The sequence below is a fragment of the Malus domestica genome, chromosome 08 (assembly GCF_042453785.1).
Source record: "Malus domestica chromosome 08, GDT2T_hap1".
Lineage (NCBI taxonomy): Eukaryota > Viridiplantae > Streptophyta > Magnoliopsida > Rosales > Rosaceae > Malus > Malus domestica.
Window position 1 is genome coordinate 10,236,376 of NC_091668.1, and position 26,491 is coordinate 10,262,866.

General features: G+C 38.5%; 3 protein-coding genes and 1 non-coding gene across 4 annotated transcripts; 2 read left to right on the forward strand and 2 right to left on the reverse strand.

The window, feature by feature from the left end:
* Window positions 1-78: 78 nt before the first annotated feature.
* On the reverse strand, window positions 79-6,043 carry LOC103421161 (beta-adaptin-like protein A). The gene is made up of 11 exons (XM_008359196.4): window positions 5,819-6,043; window positions 4,845-5,361; window positions 4,313-4,437; window positions 3,866-4,064; window positions 3,275-3,503; window positions 2,913-3,079; window positions 2,476-2,685; window positions 1,866-1,976; window positions 1,553-1,729; window positions 858-1,307; window positions 79-735 (listed from the first exon to the last, which is right to left on the reverse strand). Exons 1-11 carry the CDS (start codon window positions 5,869-5,871, stop codon window positions 445-447), a joined length of 2,529 nt encoding a protein of 842 aa, XP_008357418.3. The 5' UTR covers window positions 5,872-6,043; the 3' UTR covers window positions 79-444.
* A 1,731-nt stretch (window positions 6,044-7,774) lies between these two features.
* LOC103421162 (GTP-binding protein At2g22870-like) lies at window positions 7,775-10,132 on the forward strand. Its single transcript, XM_008359197.4, has 4 exons — window positions 7,775-8,432; window positions 8,743-8,812; window positions 9,100-9,262; window positions 9,573-10,132. The coding sequence occupies exons 1-4, from the start codon at window positions 7,913-7,915 to the stop codon at window positions 9,789-9,791; spliced, it is 972 nt and encodes a 323-aa protein (XP_008357419.3). The 5' UTR covers window positions 7,775-7,912; the 3' UTR covers window positions 9,792-10,132.
* A 1,256-nt stretch (window positions 10,133-11,388) lies between these two features.
* Window positions 11,389-12,149, reverse strand: LOC103421163 (large ribosomal subunit protein eL37x). Its single transcript, XM_008359199.4, has 3 exons — window positions 12,029-12,149; window positions 11,792-11,927; window positions 11,389-11,696 (listed from the first exon to the last, which is right to left on the reverse strand). Exons 1-3 carry the CDS (start codon window positions 12,029-12,031, stop codon window positions 11,545-11,547), a joined length of 291 nt encoding a protein of 96 aa, XP_008357421.1. The 5' UTR covers window positions 12,032-12,149; the 3' UTR covers window positions 11,389-11,544.
* A 163-nt stretch (window positions 12,150-12,312) lies between these two features.
* Window positions 12,313-12,385, forward strand: TRNAF-GAA (transfer RNA phenylalanine (anticodon GAA)). Its single transcript has one exon. It is a non-coding gene; the product is annotated as a tRNA-Phe (tRNA).
* Window positions 12,386-26,491: the final 14,106 nt, after the last annotated feature.

The following is a 26,491-nucleotide window of genomic DNA, read 5'->3' on the forward strand; positions in this document are numbered from 1 at the left end:
TAAGGAAGCTGACTAACGAGATCCCCTGAAGGGGTTGGTTGATAAGCGGGAATTGGACATGGACATAGCTCACTCTCCTGAGGAAACTGAAATCCAATTCCAAAAGTATCTGTACATTACAATGTAAAACTTTATTCTGACTGCTTAAAAAAACGTAGCACATACACGAATTAATTTTACACGTCATGGTACTCTCCAAACTTCACCAGAAATTTGGGGGTGGTGGTTTGGGGGATACAACAGAAATATCGGTTCCGGTTTTACAATAAAAAGAGGAAAATTTAACATTACGAAAAGAAAAATCCACTCACCCCATATGGAATCTCATGTAGATTGATCTGCATCTACAAAATCACACTTTCGCACTTTTCCCTTTGTTTTCGGAGGAAACTAATCGAAGGGACTCACTTGTGCTCTATTTTCTGCTGACGTGAACTAAAATGATCATGGCATGCCGAATTTGGACAAGGCAGACTGGAACACGGATGAAAAGGGTTGAGTTGCATTTTGATCATCGGCTTTAATCTTTATTTGAGCTTTGGCAGATGATGTGTTGACTATACACTCTATCAAAAATGTAGAAGATTCTTCTGCCTTTTGTGCGAAGAAGAAAAACTTGAAGTTGGGGGATTGACCACCGGATGCAATGCAGTGGATGGATTGGCCTTGCATATGCCGTTGGAGAGCTTGAGGCGTTGTCAATGCTGCAACTCCTTGAGGATTAATAGAATACTCCTGCATCAAATGATAGATGACACTTGTGAAAAAAAATATATATAAAAAAATTGTACAGAAATATAAATCCAGGTATCCAGGTATAAACATTATGCAGGCCGAATATGGATTCCAAGGTGTACCTGTGATAAAGATATCGGCAGTTGGCGCCACTTCTGCTGAAAAGTTGTTGGATCTAAGACAGCTTTTGGATTAAGCTTCAATGGAGGAGGTGAAGGTGCAGGTGCAGGTGCAGTAGGTAGTCCCAAGCCAAGGAGATCATCAATTGCAAAGCTAGACTGCGGAACATTTCCAGACACGCTAGGGTTTGAAATTGCCAACTCCGACAGTTGAGAAGTGGGAACAGACAAAGACGAAGCATCGTATGAAGGAGCACTATATGCATAAGAACTATTATTGAGACCTCTTGTCTCCTCCTTCTCTGAAGTACTTAATAGCAGATCTTTATCATTAGCTTCGACTCTATGAGGAACAACAGTATCTGTAGATTCTGTCCCAATAGATACATTTCCAATTTCATCTGAAAACTCAAACGGTCCTCTGTGTTCCTTATAAGTAAACATGTAGGATGGCTGCAAGCATTTCATAATATCAGTCTTTGTGAGGCCTCCCTTCAACAAAGCTCTCAATATATTGTAAACAAGCGAAAACACGGCAATCAATAAAGATAAGTAGATATGGTTTACAGTTATATTCAGTAGTCACATATACATTGTGTGTGCCTTTTGTTCGTCTATCCTGACACCCAGGAAGGGAACTGGGAGTGTTGTTTTCTTTTAATATGTAATCATTTACATGGGAGGGGAATTGTTATTACCTTTTGATATACCACAGACAAACTGTTAAATTCGTCGAATATCCGATCTTTGATTTCACTGCTCTGGGTATCAGCAAAGACAGAAACAGCTTGCTTTGGAGGGTTCACCACTCGTTCTGCTACACTTATGTTATATTGCAAAAGCCTGTAGTAGAATAAGGCTCGATCATGAACATCCTGCAACCAACTGATAGTTTATTGAACATTCCTATAGAAAATATGACAAAATTCTCACCAATAGAAAATAATTGTAGAAGTAGAAGACTTTAAATTTAATCATACAAAATAACAACAAACACACAAGAACAGGCACCTGATGAAAATCAGCAAGACCTGCAGCCAGTGCAGCTCCCAAGGATTTTTGAGTCTCAGGCGGCCTCTTAAAAAAACACTTCATTACTGCTGTGAGTAGATGTAAACGAACCTGTGCAATGAAACTGTTCCATCACTCAATAGTATATAAGTAATTAATAGCACAACAAAAGGTTTAATTCATGAATTTGTACCATTAGAGGTTCAAAAGTATATCTATAGCTGCAAAATGCAAGAAAGAAGACCACAAGATCCTAAACAATCCCCACATTTTATACATTTAAATACAGAAATAGTAGACCCCAGTTTTGCTATTAAATTCCAAGCACTAGGATTTGAACCCACATTGGGCGATCAATTGAGACAGCAACACAATACTTTTTCTTTTCATAAATAAAATCCAAGTATATTCTGAGTAATTTAGAACCATCAAGAGGCTAAACAGGATACGGATCATCATCAAAACCAACTAATATACACTTCACCAAAACAAAATAACTTAATATCTTCTGTTTGCCACACGAAGTGAAGACATTGACATATAAACTGTGGCTCATTAAAATTCCAGCATATGTTTAGATGGAACAGAAAATGGAAACTTAGTAAATTACCTCAGCGGAATGCTCATCTTCCCAATTTTCAATCAAACCCTCTAAAATATAAGGTGCATCATGCATTTCGTGAGAATACTCCCCCAGCATCCATATAAGAGCTGCCTTGGCCTTGGGTTCTTGAACATTTTTGCTGCTGATGTTCCCAACAACCGCAATACAATCCTGACTCCATTGTGGATATTTCCTCAGCAGATCTTTTACAAGAACCTGTATAAAAGAACTCCAAACTTGAGTCATTCTGGCTAGTTATCGAGTATATAAAAGTAACATGATCATTACTTTGCTTTTATTTTCTATTTTCCTTCACTTTCTTTAACTGACCTATACAATCTCTAAGCCATTTAACATGTCATTCACAGGAATGAACCACAGTAAACTGGTTGCTCAGAATTACCATTATAAGTATCTAACAGAAATCAAACATGATGATTTACCAGAGCTTCAGCAGTTACATAGTCCTTTTCCATCTCCAGAAATTGAAGAAGTCGGTCAACAATTGCATTCACGTCATACTGTTGTAGAGCTATTTTCCCAACTGCACGAATCGACTCTCTTGCAATGGGAATATCAACATTTGCAGCATATTCACATAATTCCGTCACTGAAATGGAATCAAGATCATGCATCAGTCAAACTTGAAAGCTAACAAGAAAAACAGCACCCGTGACCAAACCAAAGAAAGGATCACCTTAAGAACACACTTTTACCATGTCACAGACAGACACAAATACGCATACACATACACTCAACCTATTGCTCAGGAATCTGTAATGAATTTCAGGTGGTGTTTTCTTACCGATTTCATAAGTGTTACTCTCATTTGCCACCGCAGTCAACATCTCAAGCTTCAACTTTTTAACATAAGATGGCTCATTGTACTGGCAATAAAAGTGTTTATAATCTGAAGAAAATATGAAAGGTGCACGCATCACCAAAAGATGCAGATGGCTTAGAACCGCATAAGATTGCTCTGGACTTCCTGAACTCACTAAGGTCAGGAGAGGAGCTTTAATACGTTCATATACCTAACCAATAAAAAGAGGGAAAATAAGCTTTAATTAGAGGAGTTAATCTTATAAAATTGCACGAATGGTACACGATGGTGCAACATGGATCATAGGCATAAAAGTCAAAATCATCAGATCCTCAAATGTTATTTCTTTTCCATGCTAGAATCACTTTTGATACTATATGGATTATTTTCCAACTAACAAAAAAAGGGATGACTAGCAGCTGAAAGTTCTTCTATATTGCTATATATATAGTAGCTCCTATATGATTATGCAACTATGAGAGTTTACCTTTTCTAACATTAAAACAGCTATAATTCTTCCTACTTTTTGAGTTGCAAAAATAAAAGTTTAAATGAAATTATCTTTATGTTTACCTGCTGATGAACATCAGTCATTGACAGAGTCAATTGAAGAAATACTTTAGTGGTTGCTAAGACAACAGCACCATTTGCATGCTGAAGTCTATCCTCGAGCAGATTCATGACATCAAATATCTCATTGGGATGTGCAGGTACATACTTAGCTACCAGCTCAAGCACCAGACACTGTGCCCATTCACTAAACTCCCTAATCCTGCATAAGAGAACATGTACCAAACTCAACTGCTGTTTTTTCATCATTAGTTAAGTTAAATGGAATTATTGATATTAAATCATTTTGAACAATTAAAAATTGGCCCCAGGTGAGAAAGTTGGCATATTACTTTGGCTTTCTACTTATGCGCTATGTGGAGGAATCACCATTAGATATGATATTCACTATACCAGCATGATGCAGAACCCATATGGAAAAGAGGAGAGAGAGGGAGAGAGATAAACTACCGGTTCAAAAGATAGTATATAACTGGCTTGCTAAGCAAAATTTCTCTTTCCCTGGATACTTCTTCAGACGCACTTCCTTCTAAGCTCCAAATCTCTTGTAGGGCAGACAAACAATTTGCAACCACCTGACAATATAAGATTATGAGAATCTCTTAACTAAAAAAAACAGAAGAAACTTCCTGAATCATCCATAACGTTCAATAAAACATGGTGAAAAAAATTAGGCAACATTTAAAAAACTGGAACATGTATAAGTATACATCAGATAAGTGATTATTTGATTTTTATATCTAAAGCATTGAACTTTGTTCTTCAGCCGATGCTTTATCCTTTTAAAATACAATTTTAGGAGAGCATCAAAATCAGCAAAACTTAATATAAAAACAACCCAAAGTAGGGAGATTGTTGTCAAGTTACTTTATAGTTGACCAAGTAAGGAGTATCACTGGTGAAAGAGAGGCCTCGGTATAATAGTTTCAATTGTCAAAGCATCCTTAAGCAAGACATTGTGAGACAACTGAAATGGCCTTACCTGAGTATCTCGGTCGTTAAGCAACAAATGCTTAAGCGTTGTTGGAAAATCTGCATCAACACAAGTTGAGGCCGATATATGATATAACTTCAGAACCCCCATAACTGCTATCATCCTCACATAACTATTATTGTCCTTCAAACCTGCACCTAAAGGCCCCACCAAATACTCCACGAGGTTTGTCACTCGTAGGGAACACAAGCTCCTCAATGCAAGCCCTCGGATCATCGGGTCCTCATCCTTGCAATCTCTTTGAAGAAAATTGATCGTCAAAAGTGCAAGGTCCGGATTGACCTTTGCGTAATTCCCAACATAAAGGTAACACATTTTCTTCAAAACTATATCCGACGTTGCTGAGCACATCACCATCTCTCCAAAAACAGACGAGACATCAATGCCAATCGTCATGTAAGAGATAACCTTCTTGAAAAGCTCCCTCTTTGAATCATCAACTCCCGGAGCTCGGCTGCCAGCAAGATTCCGGAGCTGCGATTTCACATCAGCAACTTCGCCTTTTCTGCTCGGAAAGTAAGTTGTGAGTATGGAATCAAATAATTAACTGATGAACATGCAGATTGTTAATGAGAGATTAAACCACAATACGAATGATTCCTAGAAAATGCTGAAACAATTGGGGTAGAATTTGCTTTCTAAGTTCAAATTAAGGCTTTCAAAAGATATAGAAAGATCATAACTTTACTTTGAATTCAGCTGTGCTCGGTTTTCTTATCGAAATTTGAATATAACTCTTCAAAACAGTTCCTCAGCAAGTAAATTAGTAAATACACTGATAATTCACATTCAGATGATCGATGCATGCAGGAAATGAGATTGACCCAAAACTAATCGAAATTTCTTCTACTGTTATAGAAATGCCAATTTTCTATAACAAAATTTTCTCGGGAACCAAACAGGTGATCAGCGTTGGAGACTAGGGTTAGAGAGAGAGGGAGGGAGGGAGAATCTGGACTTACCCAGAAGGCTGAGACGGCGAGGAAGATCGCTGAGCCTGCGCCGGAGGAGCCATGATCGATCGGAATTGAGGTCGGCCACGGCGGTAGGACTGTGTCCAGTGAGCTCGGAGATCTAATCGAGGACGAAGAGTTGGCCACTGAATCTCAGAAACCAAGTTGGAAAAACTTGAAAGAGGAGCATCCAAACAGCCTTCCACTTAGGAGAGAGAAACTTGTCGAGAAGATGATCTGACGTGGCTGGATGGTATTGGTTGTCTGTAAACTCTCCCCTCTTCTGTGCTGCACTGGAACAATTGGGCTTCAGGTCCAGAAAGCAATGAACAGAAGTACAAAATAATTGGTTTCAATGGGCTTTTTCCTGGAAGGCCCAGCAGCCCAACAATATCATCTAGAACGGGTGCTCCATTGTAATTGTCATGACGAAGCCACCAGCTACTTTTTTTTGTTAAAAAAAAAAAAAAACTTAAACATGATAGGAACATTGGTGAGGAAATTAACAGAAGTTAACATTGTACTCAAATACATTTTTTGTGACCTTTTGACATAAAGTTGCTCAGTAGAAGAACAAGAAAAATGTGAAATCTATGTTACAAGGATTGTTTAAACATTGCATTTTGGAGTGGATTTTTTAAGATATTGGAGACAACTATAATTTTGTTTGGATAATGATATGTACGCGAGCTTACCGTTACTTTGCAAGTGGAAGGAAGCGCAATCTATGAGCTTGCCCACATAGTTTCAACATGTCAAAACTTGATCTTAAATACAGATAAAACTATGCCTCTAATCAAAATACATATTACTTGGCTTTGGTTGTTAGGATTACGAGAAGCATTCCATCAAAGCAAACTCTGTATCTTAAGCCTACAACTAGCGTAGCTAGAGTTCGTTATTTGGTTGTTGGCAATAAGAATGGTTATTTGTTAGTATATTAAGTTAGGGTTTGAACGACAACTAACAATCTTACTCTATCTCATAAACCCTTAACATCATCCCAAGTTCTTTATGATTGGATAACATTATCTAAAGTTCAACTCAATCCTTAAATTTAAAATACATATAATCTTCGATAAATTTAAAATCCATATAATCTTCGAAATTTTAGGTGTAATAATATAACATTTTCATTTAGATTTTCAATATTTTCCCAACTTATAAATAGAGGACGTATCGTAGATATTTATTTACAATTTACAAAGAGGGAGAGCAATTGAAAGAGGGCGAAGTCTATGCGAATTTGCTTGAAGAAAAAAGGCTTAGCAGTTAGAGTTTTTACCTCGACCAAATCAAAGCAACGAATGATAAGGTAGAAAATCGTCGGTTTGAGTGAGTAAATATTCTCTATATGATAAACTCACTTTGCTTTTTGTTTAAGGTTTGATGGGGGACTCTATTCTCCTTTAGGTTTGTGTTAAAGTCTAAACAAGTGTCACCAGATGCTATGTGACATACAAATCAAATTAAACTCACTCGCAACTTTCAATTAACTTTTTAATATGTCAAAACTTTATCCAACAAGTGAAATCGCTCCATTGTGACATCCCCACTGGGAACACCCCTTGATGGTTATTTTCAATGATCGAAGGAAGGATTGAGTTTTGTCTAGGGATGGTAATTTTCGAAAACTCTGTATTTTGCTTATATTTTTCTATTAGACACTAAGCATACAAACATGTGGCTACTGGGCTACTCAATTTATTCTATAATGAAATATTTATCGGCGAGTTATTATTTTCAACCTATACCTAAGCTTGAATATACTATTTAATAGTTATTTTTGGACGATTATATAGGATTGGCTACAATATTTATATGTATTTAAAATAATTACCATTTAACAGTCAGATATGTCATTTCACAAAAAAAAAAAAAAAGCTGAGATGATTATATTAAATACATGTAAGTATTGTAACCGAATTCCGACTGAATGTTCGATTTGTCAAAAATAAGATATTTGTGATCACAAAACGCACCGTTTCTTGTCTATCACTAATTCCCTCCCTCGTCCAAAAACCCCCACCAAAACACAGCAGAGCTCAGCAGGCTGCTCCCAAATCATAAGACAAAAAATCAAAATACCAAAAATCTTCAGATATGGTTCTGCTTCACCTCCCAAGAACCCACATATCCCTCTCCACCCATTTCTCTCTATTCCCAAAACCCAAAACCCCCGCCTTCGCCACCGCTACAACTCTCCCCCCAATCCTCACCTCCGCCCTCTTCTCCGCCCCCAAATCCACCCTCTCAGCCTCCGAACCCATACCCATTTCCGAATTGCCGGAACCCCTAATCGAACCCCCTCAGGAATTCGAAACCCACATCGAAATCCCGCTCGAGAAGCTCTTCGTGCCGCCGGAAACCGAGGTGTCGTACACCGACGCCGGTGCTCTGAGCACCCGAATCTTGAAAGGGTCCAATATTCTGCTCAGTAAGTACGCCAGGAACGCTCAGGTGGAGCAGGCCGAGTTCGTGAAGAGCAGTGTGAGGACTGAGGATTGCCCCTCTGATGGTCTCCCGGAGTTTGCTCTCGTGGGTCGGTCCAATGTCGGCAAGTCCTCGCTGCTCAACTCGCTCGTGCGACGGAAGCGCCTCGCTTTGACGTCCAAGAAACCTGGTCAGAAATTTGTACTGTAAATTCAATCAATTCAATTTTCAATTTTTGGGTTGGATGCATTATTCAAGTCCTATAGTGAAGAAAACCCAACTAAAAATTAGTATTCGTTTGATTCGGAGTGCCGGTTTATTGAAGATTTCGCCATAAGCTCAACAAATTTAAGGATAATGTTGTTGCTTTGCTTGATTGTGTTGTGAAGTTTAGTAGAGTTTGAGAGATACCCTGATGTATGGCATTGTGGCATTTTGGTTTGTGGTTTGATCATGCGTTCTAGCATCTTAATTCGCTTTTCGTTCATTCTTTCTTGCAGGGAAAACACAATGTATCAATCATTTTCGGATCAATGATAGCTGGTACCTGGTGGATTTGCCAGGCTACGGGTATGGCTGAAAGATCTGTCTATTTGATTTCTACGGTTCGTTTTGTTCGTACTAGTCTGAAATTTCGGATGGTAGCTATGATGAAGAATTTAGTTTCCGAGAGCTGCGAGGGAGCGCGTTACTTATTGGTTTTAGTTTCTTTACAGTTTGTATTATGCTGGGATTCGTTCTGTTCCTATGATTATGCTCCTGCTAAAAACAAACACGAGACTGCTGATTTCTCCCTTGTTTATGTGAGTTTCTACTGATAGTCTTGTCGTATCTTTGTGTGTTGTGTAACCTGGCAGGTATGCAGCTGCACCACAGGAACTTAGAACTGACTGGGTTAAGTTTACTAAAGACTACTTCCTGAACAGGTCGACATTAGTTTCGGTTTTCCTTCTCATCGATGCCAGCATTCCTGCCAAAAAAATTGATCTGGAGTATGCTAGTTGGCTGGGTCAGAATCAGGTAATATCCTTTATTTACATTTAATCCTCAGATTACCAGATTGATTAACGTTAGCTTTCCGGGGGCATCTCCGGGCACTAGAGATTCCGACCAACACACACTTGTTTATTTTCTTCAGAATGATGAAGAAACATACATGGTTATTCTAATCTTGAGTTGGCCTTCCTAAACATGTCCGGCCGAAAAGTTTCAGTTTTTCGTTTTGTATATGCGAAGGAGAGCATGTCCCTTGGTTGGATGTCACTAAGCATTCGTAAAAACTGAAAGGGCGTTTTCTTGAGCATGCTTCTAATTCTATGTGCCCTTTCAGATTCCTATGACTTTGATATTCACCAAATGTGACAAGCGGAAAAAGAAGAGGCACGGAGGGAAGAAAGCAGAAGAAAATGTGCAGGATTTCCAGGAGTTAATAAGCGGCTTCTTCGAGACCGTGCCTCCATGGATTATGACCAGCAGCCTGACCAATCAGGGTCGTGATGAGATGCTATTACATATGGCTCAGCTGCGGAACTACTGGCTGAAGCACTAGGAAAACCGAAAACTTGAATCGTGCCATCACAATCTCAAGTGGGTCTGCTGTCTGAATTGTTCAGATAAATCCAAGTACAAGAACCTGTGATAAAATCCCAACATCACACGAAGTATTTTATCCACGAAGACTTTGTAAGTTGTTGCATCTGAAAATGGTGTTTAAATTGGCAGCCATACATTGAGGAAAAGGAGAGACAATGTGATTAATTTGGCAAAAGCTAATAGTTGCTCGATTTTGTTGTTGAAATGGAAAATTTTCCCTTACAACTTTGTGCTCCTTCAATCTCGTGTAAACCTATTGAAATCTTTATTTAAAGTTCAGGAACCATAATCTTTGCATTTCGACGTTGTGCTCCTTTTGTAGCTTACATATTTGTATCCCAGCCTGCATCAACTTGTTGTCTATATTAATCACAGATTGAACACTTACTAAACTGGTAAGAAATCAAACAAATCCGACTAAACTTATAAGAAATCAAGCAAATCCAAAAATCTCCACAAGGGTTGAGAAGTTGTTTTAGGATTGCACCCTAATCATGTACTTCTAAACATCCTGTGTTCTTTCCTGTTATCCCTTTTCAGTTCATATTCTCTAGGGGGCGTTTGTTTGCCCTCACTAAGTGGGACTGGACTGGACTGGACTAGCGGTTAGTCCAATAAGGTGTTTGTTCCATGCTGGGACTAACATTAATGAGACTAAAGGGGACTAGCATGGACAAAACCCTTCACTAAGAGGTCTTAGCGAGACCCTCCAATAACCATGGGACTAGCTAAGACTATCTCCTCTCGTCCTCGTCATGCTCAACAATCACTCTTGATAGACTTCTCGTCATCTCCGGTCACCTAGATCATAATAAAATATTAATAATTTATATATTAAATAATATAATATTAGAATTTGTTATTATCCAGCTTCTTAGTCCAACACTGCACCAAACGCTTCACTAAGTTAGTCCAGCTTAGTCTAGTCTAAGCTAGTCCAGCTTAGTCCTTAAAGCTAGTCCAGTCCGAGGTAGTCCGACGCAACAAACGCCCCCTTTAGGTCCAAGTTCTAACCCAAGATCTCGGATGCAAGTGTACAATCCCTAACCTCGGGTGCAAGATTCAATCCTAAGACCTCAGGAGATATTCAATCCCAAGACCTCGGGCGCAAAATTTCAATCCTAGGACCTATGCAAGATTTTGAACCCAAGACCTATGGCGCAAGAGTTCGAACCCACGACCTCAGGTGCAAGGGTTCGAACTCAAGACCTCAGGTACAAAAGTTCGATCTCAAGATCTAGGGTACAAGATTTAAATCTAAAGACATCAGGTGCAAGAGTTTGAACTTAAGATATAGGGTGCAAGAGTATAATCCCAAGATATCAGGTGCATGAGATTGACGCCAAAAGTTTCGGTGAAAGCATATTTCCAAGACTACGAATGCAAAGTGATCTTAATCACTTAAATTACAAGCACCTTAGCATCCGAGCAAATGTGCAACCTAGTATAATTCCAATTCATTAACAAAAGCGAGGCAACTTCAATCTTCGGAAGATACTATGAAGCTAAAGACATGCTAGGATCAACCCAACTAGAAAAATAAAGGCCAAATGTAATTGTAACTGAGAGTCATTTCCATTCATATCAAAATGCAGCTGCGAACCGAGACAGTCTAAACAAAATTCAAGTGAAATTCAGTACTATCAAGATAACTAAACAAAATTCAAAACGAAATCCAAACAGGTTTGAGTTCAGTGGGCTCTGAAAACTTATGAGGAAGCGGCAGCAGATCCCTTGCTCCTTGGAGCAGCCTGTGTACCTTCAAGGAAGCCGCTCTTGAACCTCCTCGGCACATTCCTCAGGTACCTCATCCGCCCAGTTCCGGTAGTCTTTCGGCGCAGCGCCTTCTCACTCCAGTTATCTGAAACAACCCCAAATAATAAAAAATTAAAAGTTGCACACTTAATTACATATAATTAATTCAAAAAATTAAAAATAAAAGTTGGGTTGGCTTACATTTTCTGAGACGGGCAGCAGGGTAGGCGCAGGCGGAGCAGCGGCTCTTCTGGAGGTGGAAGCTGCGGCGGCCGCACCGCACACAGAGAGTGTGGGTCTTGTTCCTCCTCTTTCCGAAACTTCCTGTTCCTTTGCCCTAATTCATATTCCCAAATTTACACCATTACAATCGTAATTATAAACTTAACTGTTATCGGAGCTAGAAATTGAGAGAGATGAGAGATCGAGAGAGAGTACCATTTCGTTGGTTGCAGAGAGAAACCCTAGATTTCAGAGGAGTTGCGGGAAATCTCTCACGGACCAAGGTTCAGCTGTTTATATGGTCGTCGTCAGCGACTAGATTAGGGTTTCACTTCCAACGTTGGGCCTTATTTGGACTGGAAATGTGGGCCCAATGATAATCACAGGCTTCTCATTTAAATGGGCCCTCTAGTCTGATCGAATGAAGCCCATTTTGTGATACACGTCCATGTCTTGCTGAACCCTTATTAAATTAGTGGAATAGTAACTTATTAGTACCTGCGGGGATAGCTCAGTTGGGAGAGCGTCAGACTGAAGATCTGAAGGTCAGGTGTTCGATCCACCTTCACCGCAGTTGATTTTTTTTCTTTTCACAATCTTATTATCTGCAATTTTTTTGTTTATTTGTAAAAGGAAAAATACAGACAGTATGGACTTTTGTTAGCTTAACAACTCGAAGTGGTCCTTTTGTGAAAACAAAAATCAACGTAATTTGAACTCAATAACAAAACGAGATTAAGTGTCGTTTTTAGAGTGCATACACAAGTGACTCAGCCCACCTCATTCTGGCTGATCACTATGCCCAAATGGCCACCAACATCGTAATAATATGAAAACTTCCTAATCACACAACTATATAGAACTATAATTACATGGTGGTGTGTATATATCATATCAATCACGTACATTGTACGTGGAAGATATATAATACTTTTCATGATGCATCAACGGAGAACTAACTTGAACAATGTCGATAGGGCAATAAGTGGGACACACCAAGATATCAAAACATCAACAATTCAAATTCGATTTTTCAAAGTATATTACCAAAGTGGTTGAATTGGCACCATCTTTCCCTCATCTGGGTTGTTTTTATACCATTTGGTGACAGACATTCCAGAGGAAATACTATTCATGATTAGAGAGTGAGCCCCGTTATCGTCGACTTGTGACCGTAGATTGGTGGACAATTTCCGTTGGCTAATGACTCGGTGCCATCTGATCGTGATACTGACTTTGTGCATGGCAGTCAATTTATAAAGTTAGGGCTGGAAATGGTCCATCCCCATGCATATCATGTACAAATCAAACCGTTAGGGTGATCAATTTCTTGGACCACAAGCAATTAAAGCAATTAAGGCAATTTTTAAGCCGACTATAAAAGAATTGATGGTCCTTATTGGCGTCCATGTACTCAATCATATATATATACATATATATGTATGTGTGTATATATATATATGTATATATGTATGTATATATATATATATGTATGTATGTATGTATATATATATATATGTATGTATGTATGTATATATATATATATGTATGTATGTATGTATATATATGTATGTATGTATGTATATATATGTATGTATGTATGTATATATATATGTATGTATGTATGTATGTATATATATATGTATGTATGTATGTATGTATATATATATATGTATGTATGTATATATATGTATGTATGTATGTATGTATATATATATATGTATGTATGTATGTATATATATATGTATGTATGTATGTATGTATGTATATATATATGTATGTATGTATGTATGTATGTATGTATATATGTATGTATGTATGTATATATGTATGTATATATGTATTACGTACCTCCTAAATTACCCTATCATTAAGCTTGTGGATGATATACGAAACTCACAAAGGACCACTTTGAGTTGTTCAGCTAAGTGCATTTGCTTAAAGATGCTTTCATTTGTGTTGTTCATTTGGCTAAGTTCGTAGTTAGCTTTTTAATATGGTTCTTAAAACCTAATTTGCTTTATATCATTCTTTATCTAATTGTAGGCTTATTTGACTGAACTATATAAAGGACGGAGAGGGAGAGGGGGCCGGAGGCAACAAGAGAGAAAGAGAGAGATTTAATTCTGAGGTGTGTGTTATATCACCCCCTTATGCCTTTATTTATAGTAGTAGGATAGGTAGAATCCTTACCCTTTTTAGGATTACATCTCTTAATAGGTAATCAACTCCTAATTGAAATAAACTAGATACTCCTACCTATATATTAGGATTTACACAATCACATTCCTAATCCAATAGGACTGCAACACTCCATTTTGAGTGTGTAAATACTCAAACAAAACGTCGCATCAGATTTTCAACAGATGGGGTAGAATAGTTGATGAAGTCGTCGACATAACTGGTGAACACGAGTCTCAAACACAAGTAAGTAAGTATGCATTGGTAGTAAAACTCTCAAAATCTCGCTATGGTAAAACCCAAGGCATGGGGAAAACCCATAGGCTAAGGAGAAAAGTGAGAAGTATGCATAATGTCTAAAACAAACGTCAAACATGACGAAAATAGTGAACTCAATGGAGTATCATCATCCCAGGATGGGTGCCTAATCGTAGGAAAAGAGTACATTAAGATCAAGCGAGTATGCTTTAGAATACTCCATCTGAGTTAGACATAACTTACAAATAAGAGAACTACAAGCGATTTAATTCAGATAATTTACGCATACCGATTCCTTGGATGAGCTTTTGAAAAGTAGACTTAGGCAATGACTTCGTGAAGAGGTTGGCCAGGTTGTCCTGGGAATGGATTTGTTTGACTTCAATGTTCTGATGTTGTTGTTGCTGGTGAAAATAAAAAAACTTCAGCGATATGTGCTTAGTGTTGTCTCCCTTGATTTATCCTTTCTTTAACTGCTCGATACATACTGCATTGTCTTCAAAGATCATCGTAGGAAGGTTAACGATGGAAGAAAGACCACTAGTGCTTCGAATATATTCCATAACTGCTTTCAGCCAAAAGCATTATCGGGAGGCTTTATGCAGGGCGAGAATCTCAACATGGTTCAAAGAAGTCGCAACTAGCATTTGCTTGGTAGACCTCCAAGATATAGCGGTGTCTCCAACGGTAAAGACATAACCTGTTTGAGAATGTGCCCTATGTGGGCCAGACAGATAACCAGCATCTGCGTAACCAGTGAGGCGAGAATCAACCCGAGGACCGAAGAGGGCAACGGTTCCTCTCGAGAATTCGTGGGTGTGGAATAAGCCCAAATCCATCGTACCTGATGCCAAAATTATCTTAACACACAAATTTAACTCTCTTTTGACAACTGTAGTATAAGTATAAGTAGGGATCGTTCTAGACCGGGGATTATGAGGGCTTGCTAATAACCTCTAAACTGACTCAAAAACATAAAACTAAACTTAAAAATACTTAACAAGACTCACAAGACTCAAAGCAAACTTAAAATACTCAAACCAGCTTAGAACAACTAAATAAACTTAAACTAGACACTAAGAATGACTTTGGACGAAAATTGACTTTTACTTGAATCAAAACATTTAAAAACACAAATTAAAACCGATTCTAACTAATTAGACACACTAAAGTAATGGGGGATTCAGTTTTGGACGAAAATTGAAACAAACAAACAAACAAGTATGAAAAACTAGACAGATTGTAAAACAAATTTGAGAAATAAGATGATGGATGGGATAGCTAGAGGCTTTTTCTCCACACATAACATGTATGCAAATAACTCGATTTCCAGTTACTACTTCATTGAATTATGAACGACAATGCTCCAAATTAACCGTGACATCACTAGTTAACTCTTAGATTTTCCTTGTTTTATTGGATTGGATGACATCATTCGACAACCCAAAACATTCTTCTAAAGTTCCCTACATGACATCATAATTGAGATACAATAAAAGATCATTACGTTTAATGAAAATCATAAGCATTGACAAAGCACTTGCAACTATGACATCATGTCACTCATGCTAGGATTTATGTGACCTTCACTACATGTGAATATAAGTTTGTAACGATTATGTGAAACTTCCTTATATTCTAGCAACGGATTTATGCATGCCAATTAAGTGTTGACCCTTAATTAACAAATACAAATAAGTTATCAATCAAATAGTTAAGCCAACTGCATTCACGATTCAAGAGTTCATAACTGGAATTTATCAAATTATATTGCACACATAATCATGGCTTTGAAATCACCCCTAGCCAAGAGGGGTTTAGCCACTCATATTCACAACAAAACAAAAGAAAATGAATTTAAACATTGGAAGCAAAAGAAAGAAAACACCTAAACGCTCAAACGATCCAAATTGGACAGCAAGCATGTCCAAGCACTTTCCTTCCATTCCTTTGTTACGGCACAAGGTGTTGGTAAGTGTTTGAAGGTTTGTTTGTATGGAGGAATGGATGTGAAGATGAATGGATGTGTTTGGATGAAGGTTGTATTGAATGCAGCAAAGAGTGGAGAATTGTGTAGATGATGTGTGTGTGTTTTGGATGGATTTTTTTTCCCTTGTTATGGTGAATGGTGGATGTATTTATAGGCTAGGGAGAGGATCACCATCTAATTAAGGTGGTAGTGGTGTATGTTGTGGTAATGAGTGGATGTAATGGGTGTAGTGGGTGAATGTTTGGTAATGAGTGGATGTAATGAGTGTAGTGGATGGATGTTTGGTAACGAGTGGATGTAATGGGTGTAGTAGGTGAATGTTTGGTAACGAGTGGATGTAATGGGTGTAGTGGGTGAGTGTTGTGGTAATGAGTGGATGTAATGGGTGTAGTGAGTGAGTGTTTGGTAATGAATGGATGTAATGGGTGTAGTGGATGGATGTTTGATAATGAGTGGATGTAATGGGTGTAGTGGGTGAGTGTTGTGGTAATGAGTGGATGTAATGGGTGTAGTGGATGAATGTTTGGTAATGAGTGGATGTAATGGGTGTAGTGGATGAATGTTTGTAGTCGTAGGTCAACACACTTGCACACATACATGCTGATTTCTAGCCTTTAAATCTTCAAAAACGTCTATCCTCATGTCTCCATGCTTGCACTATCCAATCTTGGCCAAAAAATGCTTCAAAATGCTCCAAATAGAACTTTGTTGCTAACTTTGTTATTTGAACCTACAAACACACGAAAATAGCTTAAAGTACTAAAAAAACTAGAATTAAACTAAGTAAATGCCAAGAAACAAGCTAACTAAGTTGCATAAATATGCTCCTATCAGTACCCTTGAAGTAACGGAAATTGTGTTTAACACCATTCCAATGTTTACGTGTAGGCGCGTTGCTGTATCTAGCCAAAAGATTAACAACGAATGAGATGTTTGGTCTAGTGCATTGAGCCAAGCACAATAAAGCACCAATTGCACTTAGGTATGGAACTTCAGGCTCCAAAATCTTCCTCATTCTCATTTGGACGGAAGGGATCTCGTTTAGCATCTAGAGTACGAATGACTATAGGAGTACTTGAAGGCTACACTTTATCCTTATTAAAACGTCGCAACACCTTCTGGGTATAGTTCGATTGATGTACTAGGATTCCATCCGAACAATGCTCGATCTCCAAGCCGAGAGAGTATCGAGTTTTCCCAAGATCTTTCATCTCAAATTCCGATTTCAAGTGCGTGGCAATTTCCTCAAGCTCTGCGGAAGTTCCAATGAGGTTCATGTCGTCGACATAAACTGTAACGATAGCAAATCCGGAATGTGACTTCTTAATAAACACGTATGGGCATAATTCATTGTTCACATAACCCTGACTTGTCAAATATTCACTCAGATGGTTATACCACATCCGTCCGAATTGTTTTAATCTGTAGAATGATCTCCTCAATCTAATCGAGATGACATTCTATGGTCTAGAACTATTTGAACCAGTCGATAGAAGTCCTTTTGGAATTTTCATGTACATTTCTGTATCTAGATCCCCATAAAGATACGCGGTTACCATGTTCATAAGCTACATATTTAGTTTTTCGAAAACTACCAAATTGATAAGGTAGCATAACATTATGACGTCTATTACGGGGAAATATGTCTATTCGTAATCAATCCCAGGGCGTTGAGATAAACCTTGCGCTATGAGGCGTGCTTTGTACTGTACTATTTCATTATTCTCATTACATTTCCTCACGAAAACCCACTTGTAGCCCACATGTTTCACATGTGGTGGAGTAAGAGCTATATGCCCAAATACCCTTCGTTTCGTGAACGAATCAAGTTCGACCTGGATTTCTTGTTTCCAGTTTGACCAATTCGTTCTACATCGACATTCATCAACGGAGCGTGGTTCAATGTCATCGCTAAGCATGATGACAGAAGTAATGGTATACGCGAATGCATCATAGACAATCATCTCATTTCGATTCCAAACCTCATCCAATATTGCGTAATAGACTGAAATCTCGCGATTCTCGGGAGACCGGGTTATCTCATTTAAGACATCACCGTAATCTAGAATAACCTCATGCGTTGGAACGAATGAGTAAGCAATGATCAAATTCAAACCAAGGTCATTAGTTTGTGCTGTTTTCCTCTATCGGGGTTGTGAATCCTTTGAACTGGGAGACTTGCCACTCTTCAGGGTAGGAGCAGGTGATTGACTAATATCCAATGTACCATGTCGTGTGGGAGGTGCGGCGACCCCACCTTCGGGGTCAGTCAGGGCTTCCACAGCAGTTGTTTGGTGTATGTTAAGTATGTCTATCCTTGCAAGGCAGCGGGTATATGTGATTTCGTCACCTTAGCTAGATCAGTAAAAGCATTTGGCATGCTTTGAACAATGCTCTGAAGATCTAGATTACGTCACACTTCAGCTTTAGACTGAGGGGTGCAAGGATCTAAATGAGACATAGTGGGAGTAATCCACGACAAGTTACGACATTCTACAGGAACGTTAGTGATCTTATCTCCTCCTAACGACGGGAATACTGTTTCATCGAAGTGACAATCCGTAAAATATACGGTAAAGGGGTCTCTTGTCAAGGGCACTAAGTTGCATATAATCGTTGATGAATGATAATTGACAAAGATTTCCATTTTTCTATGAGGACCTATTTTGGTATGTAGTGGCAGTGCTATTGGCACATAAACTGCGTACCTAAACACACGTAAATGTGAGGCATCATGCTCGTGTCCAGTAACCAACTATAACGGTGAATGAGGTTAGGTAGCGGTGGGCCTCCAGCGAACCAACATAGCTGCGTGCAATATTGCATAGCCCCAGGCAGATACCGGCAAATTGGTTCTCATAACCAAAGTTCAAACTATCGTGAATACGCTTTATGAAAGCTTTTGCCAGGCCGTTTTAGGTGTGAACGTGGGGTACATGATGTTCAACTTTAATCCCAACAGACATGCAATAATCGTCAAAGGTCTGTGACGTAAACTATCCAACATTATCCAGTCAAGTCGACTTGATCGGATAGTCAGGGTGGTGAGCCCTAAGCTTAATAATTTGTGTTAGGAGTTTCACAAATACAACATAATGTGTGGAAAATCAGCAGACATGTGACCATCGTGTCGATGCATCAACCAACATCATGAAGTATCTAAATGGTTCGTATGTTGGTTGGATAGGTCCACAGATATCCCCTTGAATCCTCTGAAGAAATTTAGGGGGGTCGTGAATAATCTTTGTAATTGAAGGTTGAATGTTCAACTTCCTCAGGAAATATGCTTTGCAAAGCGGATGGCCGGGATAAGATTTTAAGTGATGCCCATGAAATACTTTGAGGTACGGCACATCATATCTCGTCCGGGGGTGTCCCATTTGATCATGCCAAAGCAAGAGAGTGTCCTGGAACCTAGCACTAGGGCCGGCCACATGGTGTGTCTCGGGGGCTCGAATGGTTGTTTTGTACAACCTACTTGGGAGACGTTCCAGCTTCTCATGATTATGCTTCTGGCCATATTCATAAGAAGTGATACAAAAAAATTCAGAACCATTCTCTTCAGTGGTTTCAACATGATATCGATTATCTCGAATATCTCTAAAACTTAGTAACATTCTTTCGGAACGTGGAGAATAGAGTGCCTCTTTAATAGTTAATTCAGTACCATTGGATAACATTATATGAGCCTTTTTGTATCATTATATCAGGTTGGATGAGCTTGAGAGGATTTTCAGAGGTGCATTCTTAGGTACGAAGTTAGTAAAATAGTGTTTTCACGCAATATGGTGTGTGTGGTTGTACTATCAGCCAAACAACTAACTTCCCCACTAGTTATACCTAGAAATAAATTAATTGAATCGGTCACATGCATAAATATAATTCCATTCATTTAATTAATCAATTCGAGAAATAATATCCATAAAATAATTGTCCATAGTTCAAAACAAACCAAAACCAAACAAATAATTCCAAAGACTTAGAAAAATTGTCCGAAAATTAAACCATAAATCTAAAAATAGGGAGGGGTTCGGCCACTAGGGGTTAAAACACCCTAAAAACATGTCTAAAAGTTATTCATCCATAGGAGTGGATGCCTCTTGAAAATCTGAAATCTCCATGGATGTAGTAGCATATTCGAGAAGTTCTACATGCGCAACGTTAGACTCACGACGGGAATGATACTTGGCAATAGCCTCGTGGGTAGCTCGGCATATGTGTGACCAATGATCTTTTGATCCACAATGATTGCACATGTCCATTTCAATGGAATCTGATTGAACGGTAGCTTTTCCCTTATTCTTGAAGTTTGGGGCCTTCGGGGCAAGGGGTTGGCATTTGTGGGTCAAGTTTTGTACCTTGGATAGGCCTCTGTTCGGTGGACCTTGGGCCCATGATGGCCCTTGCTGCCTTTTTCCACGGCCACAACAGGATCTTTGTTGGTTGTGGCTGTTAAAATTTGTCGCGTGTCCTTCAGGTGCGGCGTTCAAGCTAGTAGGTCAAGCTTGATGATTCTTCATCAAAAGCTGGTTCTGTTTTTCATCAAGAAGTAGAATAGATATCAAATCCAAAAATTTGGTGAACTTCTATGCCCTATATTTTTGCTGTGGGACAATATTGGTGGCATTGAAGGTCGAATAGGTATTCTCCAAGATATCCTGTTTGATTAAGTCATCTTTACAGAACTTAAGCAGTGATTGGATTCTATAAGCTTTAGAGTTGTATTCATTCATAGACTTCAAGTCTTGGAAGCGTAAATGCTGCTTGTCGTGTCCTGCTTCAGGTAAGTAAATGTCTTTTTGGTGATCAAAGCGATCCGCTAGGGTGAGCCAAAGGGTACAGGGATCCTCCTCTACGAGGTACTCGGTCTGCAGTGCATCATGAATGTGTCTTCGAATGAAGATCATAGCAGTAGCTTTCTGAGTGGTTCCTCGATGGTAGCTCGAAGACTCTTTGCAGTAAGATGGAGCTTCACGTCTTGAACCCACTTTAGGTAGTTTCTTCCAGAGACTTCCAGAACGGTGAAATCGAGCTTGTTCAAGTTCGACATGTCCCTAAACAGAGGGTACACACAAAACGTGGTTAGTCGTATGGAAAGCCATAGACATACATTGTAGAACATTTGGGTTCTATAGACATGTATTGGTTTAATTTATGCATGAAAGCTACAAGTTTCATGTGGTAAGTTTTGCATGAAAACTTTGATTTTCAAAGGCACTAAATTTGAAACTACAAGTTCGATTTAGTTATGAATGTTTAGTTCGTATAAGGGTACCTGCAAGAAAACATAATACAATATGCAATAAAGTGTAGTGGATTTGTGGATTGCTTTAGGAACTCAAGTGTGAGTGCTTCGGGACTACGAAAGATAGTCAATGGTTCAAAGAAACGAAATAATTTATTGAATCGTTAATGCCAAAAAATGGGCTTCAGGCTAATAATTTTGGATTAATTGTCAGATTAATGGATTGCTGGTCACTTTAATTAATTTAATATATTAAGACTATTCGGGTTCGATCGTAGAAGCAAAAATAATTATAACATGCGGGTTAAAATTAGTTTAGAATGCCAAAACCTTAGCCCAAACACGGTGGGCATAGGTGCCGTGAGTAGGGTATGGCCCTATAGAGTTTATTGGGCTCCGGTGGCTACTAGAAGCAGCCTAAATCATGGCTGCAGGCCACGAGTTGATCTGGGTAAACCCAATCATAAAGGCTGGTGTGTTGTGGGCCGGGTGAGATGCACGGGGCAAGCCCAAAAGTTTGCGGGTGTGAAGGGAAACCCCAGCCTCAGGGATTAGCCCAGCCACATAGGTTGGCTGATGGCATGGGTCGTGGCTAAGGCTAAGCCCAGCAACAAAGTTGCTGGCGTGTGCCGAGACTAAAAACCAGTTCAGCAAGCCAAAAAGGCTATTGTAGACGAGCATGAGCTTCAAGCTTGTGTTAGGGACATGCCTATCATGTTGCTGGCATACGGTTTGGGTTGGGTTTGGACTAAGGCTGCAGGCTCGTATGGTAACCAACCCAAGTAGAGGCCTGGTTGAGTTCCGAGAGAAGTAGCAAGCCCAAAGGGCTGCGTGCTAGGTCCAAGGCATTAGAGACGTCATCCAAAGGTTTGTCGCCACATGGCTGGTGCTACGGCGGTGCCACAAAATTCCAGATTTATTTATTTATTTTCGAATTCTAGGGTTTTAAAAACCCTAATTGCTTCTAAATTAATTTCAATTCTTTGACTCACAATTCCACATAGCATATATGCGTAATGCATGAACAATTATATATATTGACAAAATATATGAACATATATACGATATATATAATTGGAAGGAAAATATAAATATAGGGAGTTCATGCATCATGGTGAATGTTTTCATGCTTCAAGGTTTTTTCAAATATCTTAATTTATTTTAGAAGAACCTGATTGGCAAAAAACGATTGAAAGCCTTTGAATTTGTAGAAGATAGCCTCCTCCTACGATCCTTCAGTTTCTTAGCTTCTGGTAAGAGCGTGCTGATAATGTGTTATAGGCCTATTTGACTGAATTGTATAAAGGGCAGAGAGGGAGAGGGGGCCGGCGGCGACAAGAGAGAAAGAGAGAGATTTAATTATGAGGTGTGTGTGTTGTATCACCCCCTTATGCCTTTGTTTATAGTAGTAGGATAGGTAGAATCCTTACCATTTTAGGATTACATCTCTTAATAGGTAATCAACTCCTAATAGGAATAAACTAGATACTCCTAGATATACTAGGATTTACATAATTACATTCCTAATCCGATAGGACTGCAACAATAATCTTCTTTTTTTTTAATTTTAAAATTTCGTATACCTCTTATAAGGTCATTTAAGTTCATCTTTCATATTTGGTCATTCTAAATCCGTTATAGTTAAGTAAGGAGAACGTTATATTCTAACAAAGAAGAAAGGAACGTTTTTGTTACCAATGATGGTAAGGGGATTTCAAACTTGAGACTTCTTCTACTATTGAGAAGTGAGGAATAAAGAAGAACACTATATTCTTACAAAGAATAATAAGTTAACAACACTAGTCACTTGTTTGAGTCGTGTTATCCATATGATTATGGACTTGTTTTAGAGTAAATCAATACATATTTAAAGTGCATATTGCAATGTGTCTATTTCGTGCCAAATATTAATAAAAGCAATTTTCATAATTTGGAAGTGTTTTTAACCCTAATTGAAGTACTAATACTTGAGTTGTTATGTCTAAACTTATCTAAATTACCGTTAGATTTATTGTTGTTTTATTTTTAAAAGATCCATAATAAACTACCCTCTCATATCACCATGCATTAATCCATGAATTTATAAGTTTGACAACTTTTAGATTCAAACGCTAAAACATATAATCATATCTAGCATACAAACTAAAGCTAGCTCATTACATTAGGTTGGCGGACAAAAGCATAGTTTGTGGCCTCAACTAAATGAGATGTAGATACATATGATGAAATTGAGGTTCCACTAAAAAATCAATTGGCAATATGGAGAGTAGTCCAAGACCATATAAGCACATAACAAACCTTGTCCCTCACCGATGTGGGACAACTCTCAACACGCCCCTGCACGTGTGGCCGATTTTCAAGCCTACACGTGGACAGCACAACAGGGTGACGTGGAGTGCGTATGATCGTTTGGCTTCACACGAGGACAACCTGCTCTGATTCCATGATGAAATTGAGGTTCAACCATAAAAACCATTTTGGCAATATGTTTGGAGTAGCCCAAGATCATATAAGCACATAGCAAACCTTGTCCCTCACCGATGTGTGACAACTCTCAACAACATACATGACGTTGAACCTAATTTTTGGTTGGAGAGTGAAATTTCCTGGAAAAAAAGTCTTGCATCGAAACTAATTTTGCAGTAAAGGATATTTCATGTGGCTCATGCAATCTACAAGTATAGACAAAAAATGAATTCAACACAGTAAAAAAAGAGGTTACGGAGGAAATAATGTTCCAAAGGGGCCCGGGCCAGTGGCCACCAACATTTGAGATCTCATGGGCCACACCGCCATTCGCAATCTCTTGCCTTGAATGGGATTGCAGAAGAAAAACACAACCCATTGACGTTGAAAACTCTCTCTCTCTCTGTCTCTCTGACTGTGGAGGATGAAGTGTCCTTATTGTGAAGCAGCATAAGATTCGATTTGTATGTGTTGCCTCATCAAGGCAATTCGGTCGGAAGAAATCCTTCCATGCATCTTGTAATCATCATGAGTTGTCAAACTCAACTCATGCATTCTCCCACAACGTCGTACCATATATGTTATTCCCACGCAAATTGCAATGCAATAAAACATGCAAACCGGAAAAGAAAACCCACGAATTTGAGTTTGCCTTTTTTAAGGTAAATAATTTCTTAGGCTATATATGTAGGCATAACTTTTCTATTGGTTAGTAGCGAGAAATTATCGGCTTGCGATACTTTTATTGAAAATTGGCCTTGTGTTCATTGTTTATATAGTTGGACTCGAATCAATTTTATCACTTAAAAAAAAATGTCAGAGAAAAAGAACCACTGCCCACCTCTCACCCTGTGAGGCAGTCCGGCAATCTCCCACCATATTTGTTTTATAATGGTTTAGTTGTTATATGTGCAATTGAATCATTATAAGATTTTATTTAGAAGTCTTTTATAGCTTAATAAGTTTATAACTTAACAAAAAGAAAAAAAGAAGATAAATGAGATGAGAGAGGGAGAGAGCAGACCAGAGAGAAAGAAAAGAAGAGAAGAGGGGGGGGGGGGTGACGATGTGACGAAAAGAGGCATCGCGAGTTAGGGTTCTGCTGGGCCAGTGGCGAAGCTAGAAATTGGCGTGAGGAGGGACGGGTTCAAATGGGTGCAAGGTTAAAAAAACGTAAACAACTAAATCCTTTTAAATAGTAGAAAATAATAACGACGTTCATAATTTATTAATATTAATTACAAACTGCCACACTATGATGAACTTAGTGATAATAAAATGATATTCTTGTACTCTATGACGAATTTAATAATTGGGTGCATACATGTGGTTTGGTCGATTGTACATATGTAATGGGTGCATAAGTACGTTGAATGTGTTAGTAAAAACATATTGATGATACGCAATTGTTTATTGAGGCACGTAGTTTATTGAGACACATAGTTTATTGAAAAAAAAAACTTTATCTACTAAAGCGTAAACCAATATTTATCTGGCTAGCATGCATAGTTTCAATTCTATATCGAAATTATTAGGAAAAATCCAGCCTTGAAATCATTCAAAAATCCCACGAGAAAGAAGAATAGAAGGATGTTAATGCTAAGGCTTCGATGATCACGTGCTACTAAACAACAAAACAATGCATGGTCCCTACTGTCACACCTTTTATTAGAAACCAAAACGCACCGTTCTACTAAATTTTTTTTTCTTTGCCCAAGTCCAAACGAGGCATTTTGGCCTGGGTTTTGAAAAATAGAAAACAGAAACTATTGTTGCAGAGCACCAAAAACCAGAGAACCAGACAGGATTGCTCACTTCCGAAAGGACCAGAGGGGCGGAACCACTGCTCCTGGGCTTGATTTCCGTCGAGGGGAGGGGCGGCCACCCCTCTTTGCTCCTCTGTAGCTTCGCCACTGTGCTGGGCTGTCGAGGTGGCATTAGTTATTTTTTATTCTTCTCCTTTTCTGACGTTTTTATCTTTAATTTATATTTTAAAAATGATTAAACTAGGTTTTAAATCCAGCTGTGAAAATAAAGGACATATGGCATATTTTCAAAGGAAAACTAATGAAAAGGGTTTGAAAACTTTGAGTTTTAATGATAATGACAAAATAAAGGGTAAAGTGAATAGTACCAGGATTGATTTTTTAGTGTAAAAATATGGTTTTTCGTTAAAGTGAACAGTACCGGGTGCTTTTCGTTAAAGTTCCTTATTTTCAATGACAGTATCACAAGTGACGTGGTGATACGGTATCATATAAAAATTTCGTGTTAGTAGCAATATATGAAACTGGCACGACTATTTTACGTGAATAGATAAAACCAAAACCTTATTTATATTGAAGTTTCAATGATATCCAAATTAGATGCATGTGTCGGTATGGTTGAAAATAATTTCGTCAAATATTTGAATTCAAGACTTTTTTAACAAAACGAAGACTGTGAATTACTAGACCAAGTGAAAATTGCCAATAACGATAATCACGACATCTATCTTTCTTTTTGTTGACATGCAGCGACATTAATTTGAATTTTGAAC

Bases quoted from the DNA above. Each gene is read 5' to 3' on its own strand.
- LOC103421161 (XM_008359196.4), bottom strand. From the start codon at position 5,871: ATGGCTCCTCCGGCGCAGGCTCAGCGATCTTCCTCGCCGTCTCAGCCT. The intron at 4,065-4,312 runs GTAGTTTATCTC...TCTCTTATGCAG, and splicing joins ATATACTATCTTTTGAACCG to GATTAGGGAGTTTAGTGAAT. The intron at 2,686-2,912 runs GTAAATCATCAT...TCTTTTATACAG, and splicing joins ATGTAACTGCTGAAGCTCTG to GTTCTTGTAAAAGATCTGCT.
- LOC103421162 (XM_008359197.4), top strand. From the start codon at position 7,913: ATGGTTCTGCTTCACCTCCCAAGAACCCACATATCCCTCTCCACCCAT. The intron at 8,433-8,742 runs GTCAGAAATTTG...TCTTTCTTGCAG, and splicing joins TTTGACGTCCAAGAAACCTG to GGAAAACACAATGTATCAAT. The intron at 8,813-9,099 runs GTATGGCTGAAA...GTAACCTGGCAG, and splicing joins GTGGATTTGCCAGGCTACGG to GTATGCAGCTGCACCACAGG.
- LOC103421163 (XM_008359199.4), bottom strand. The intron at 11,697-11,791 runs GTAAGCCAACCC...GGGTTGTTTCAG, and splicing joins TGCTGCCCGTCTCAGAAAAT to ATAACTGGAGTGAGAAGGCG.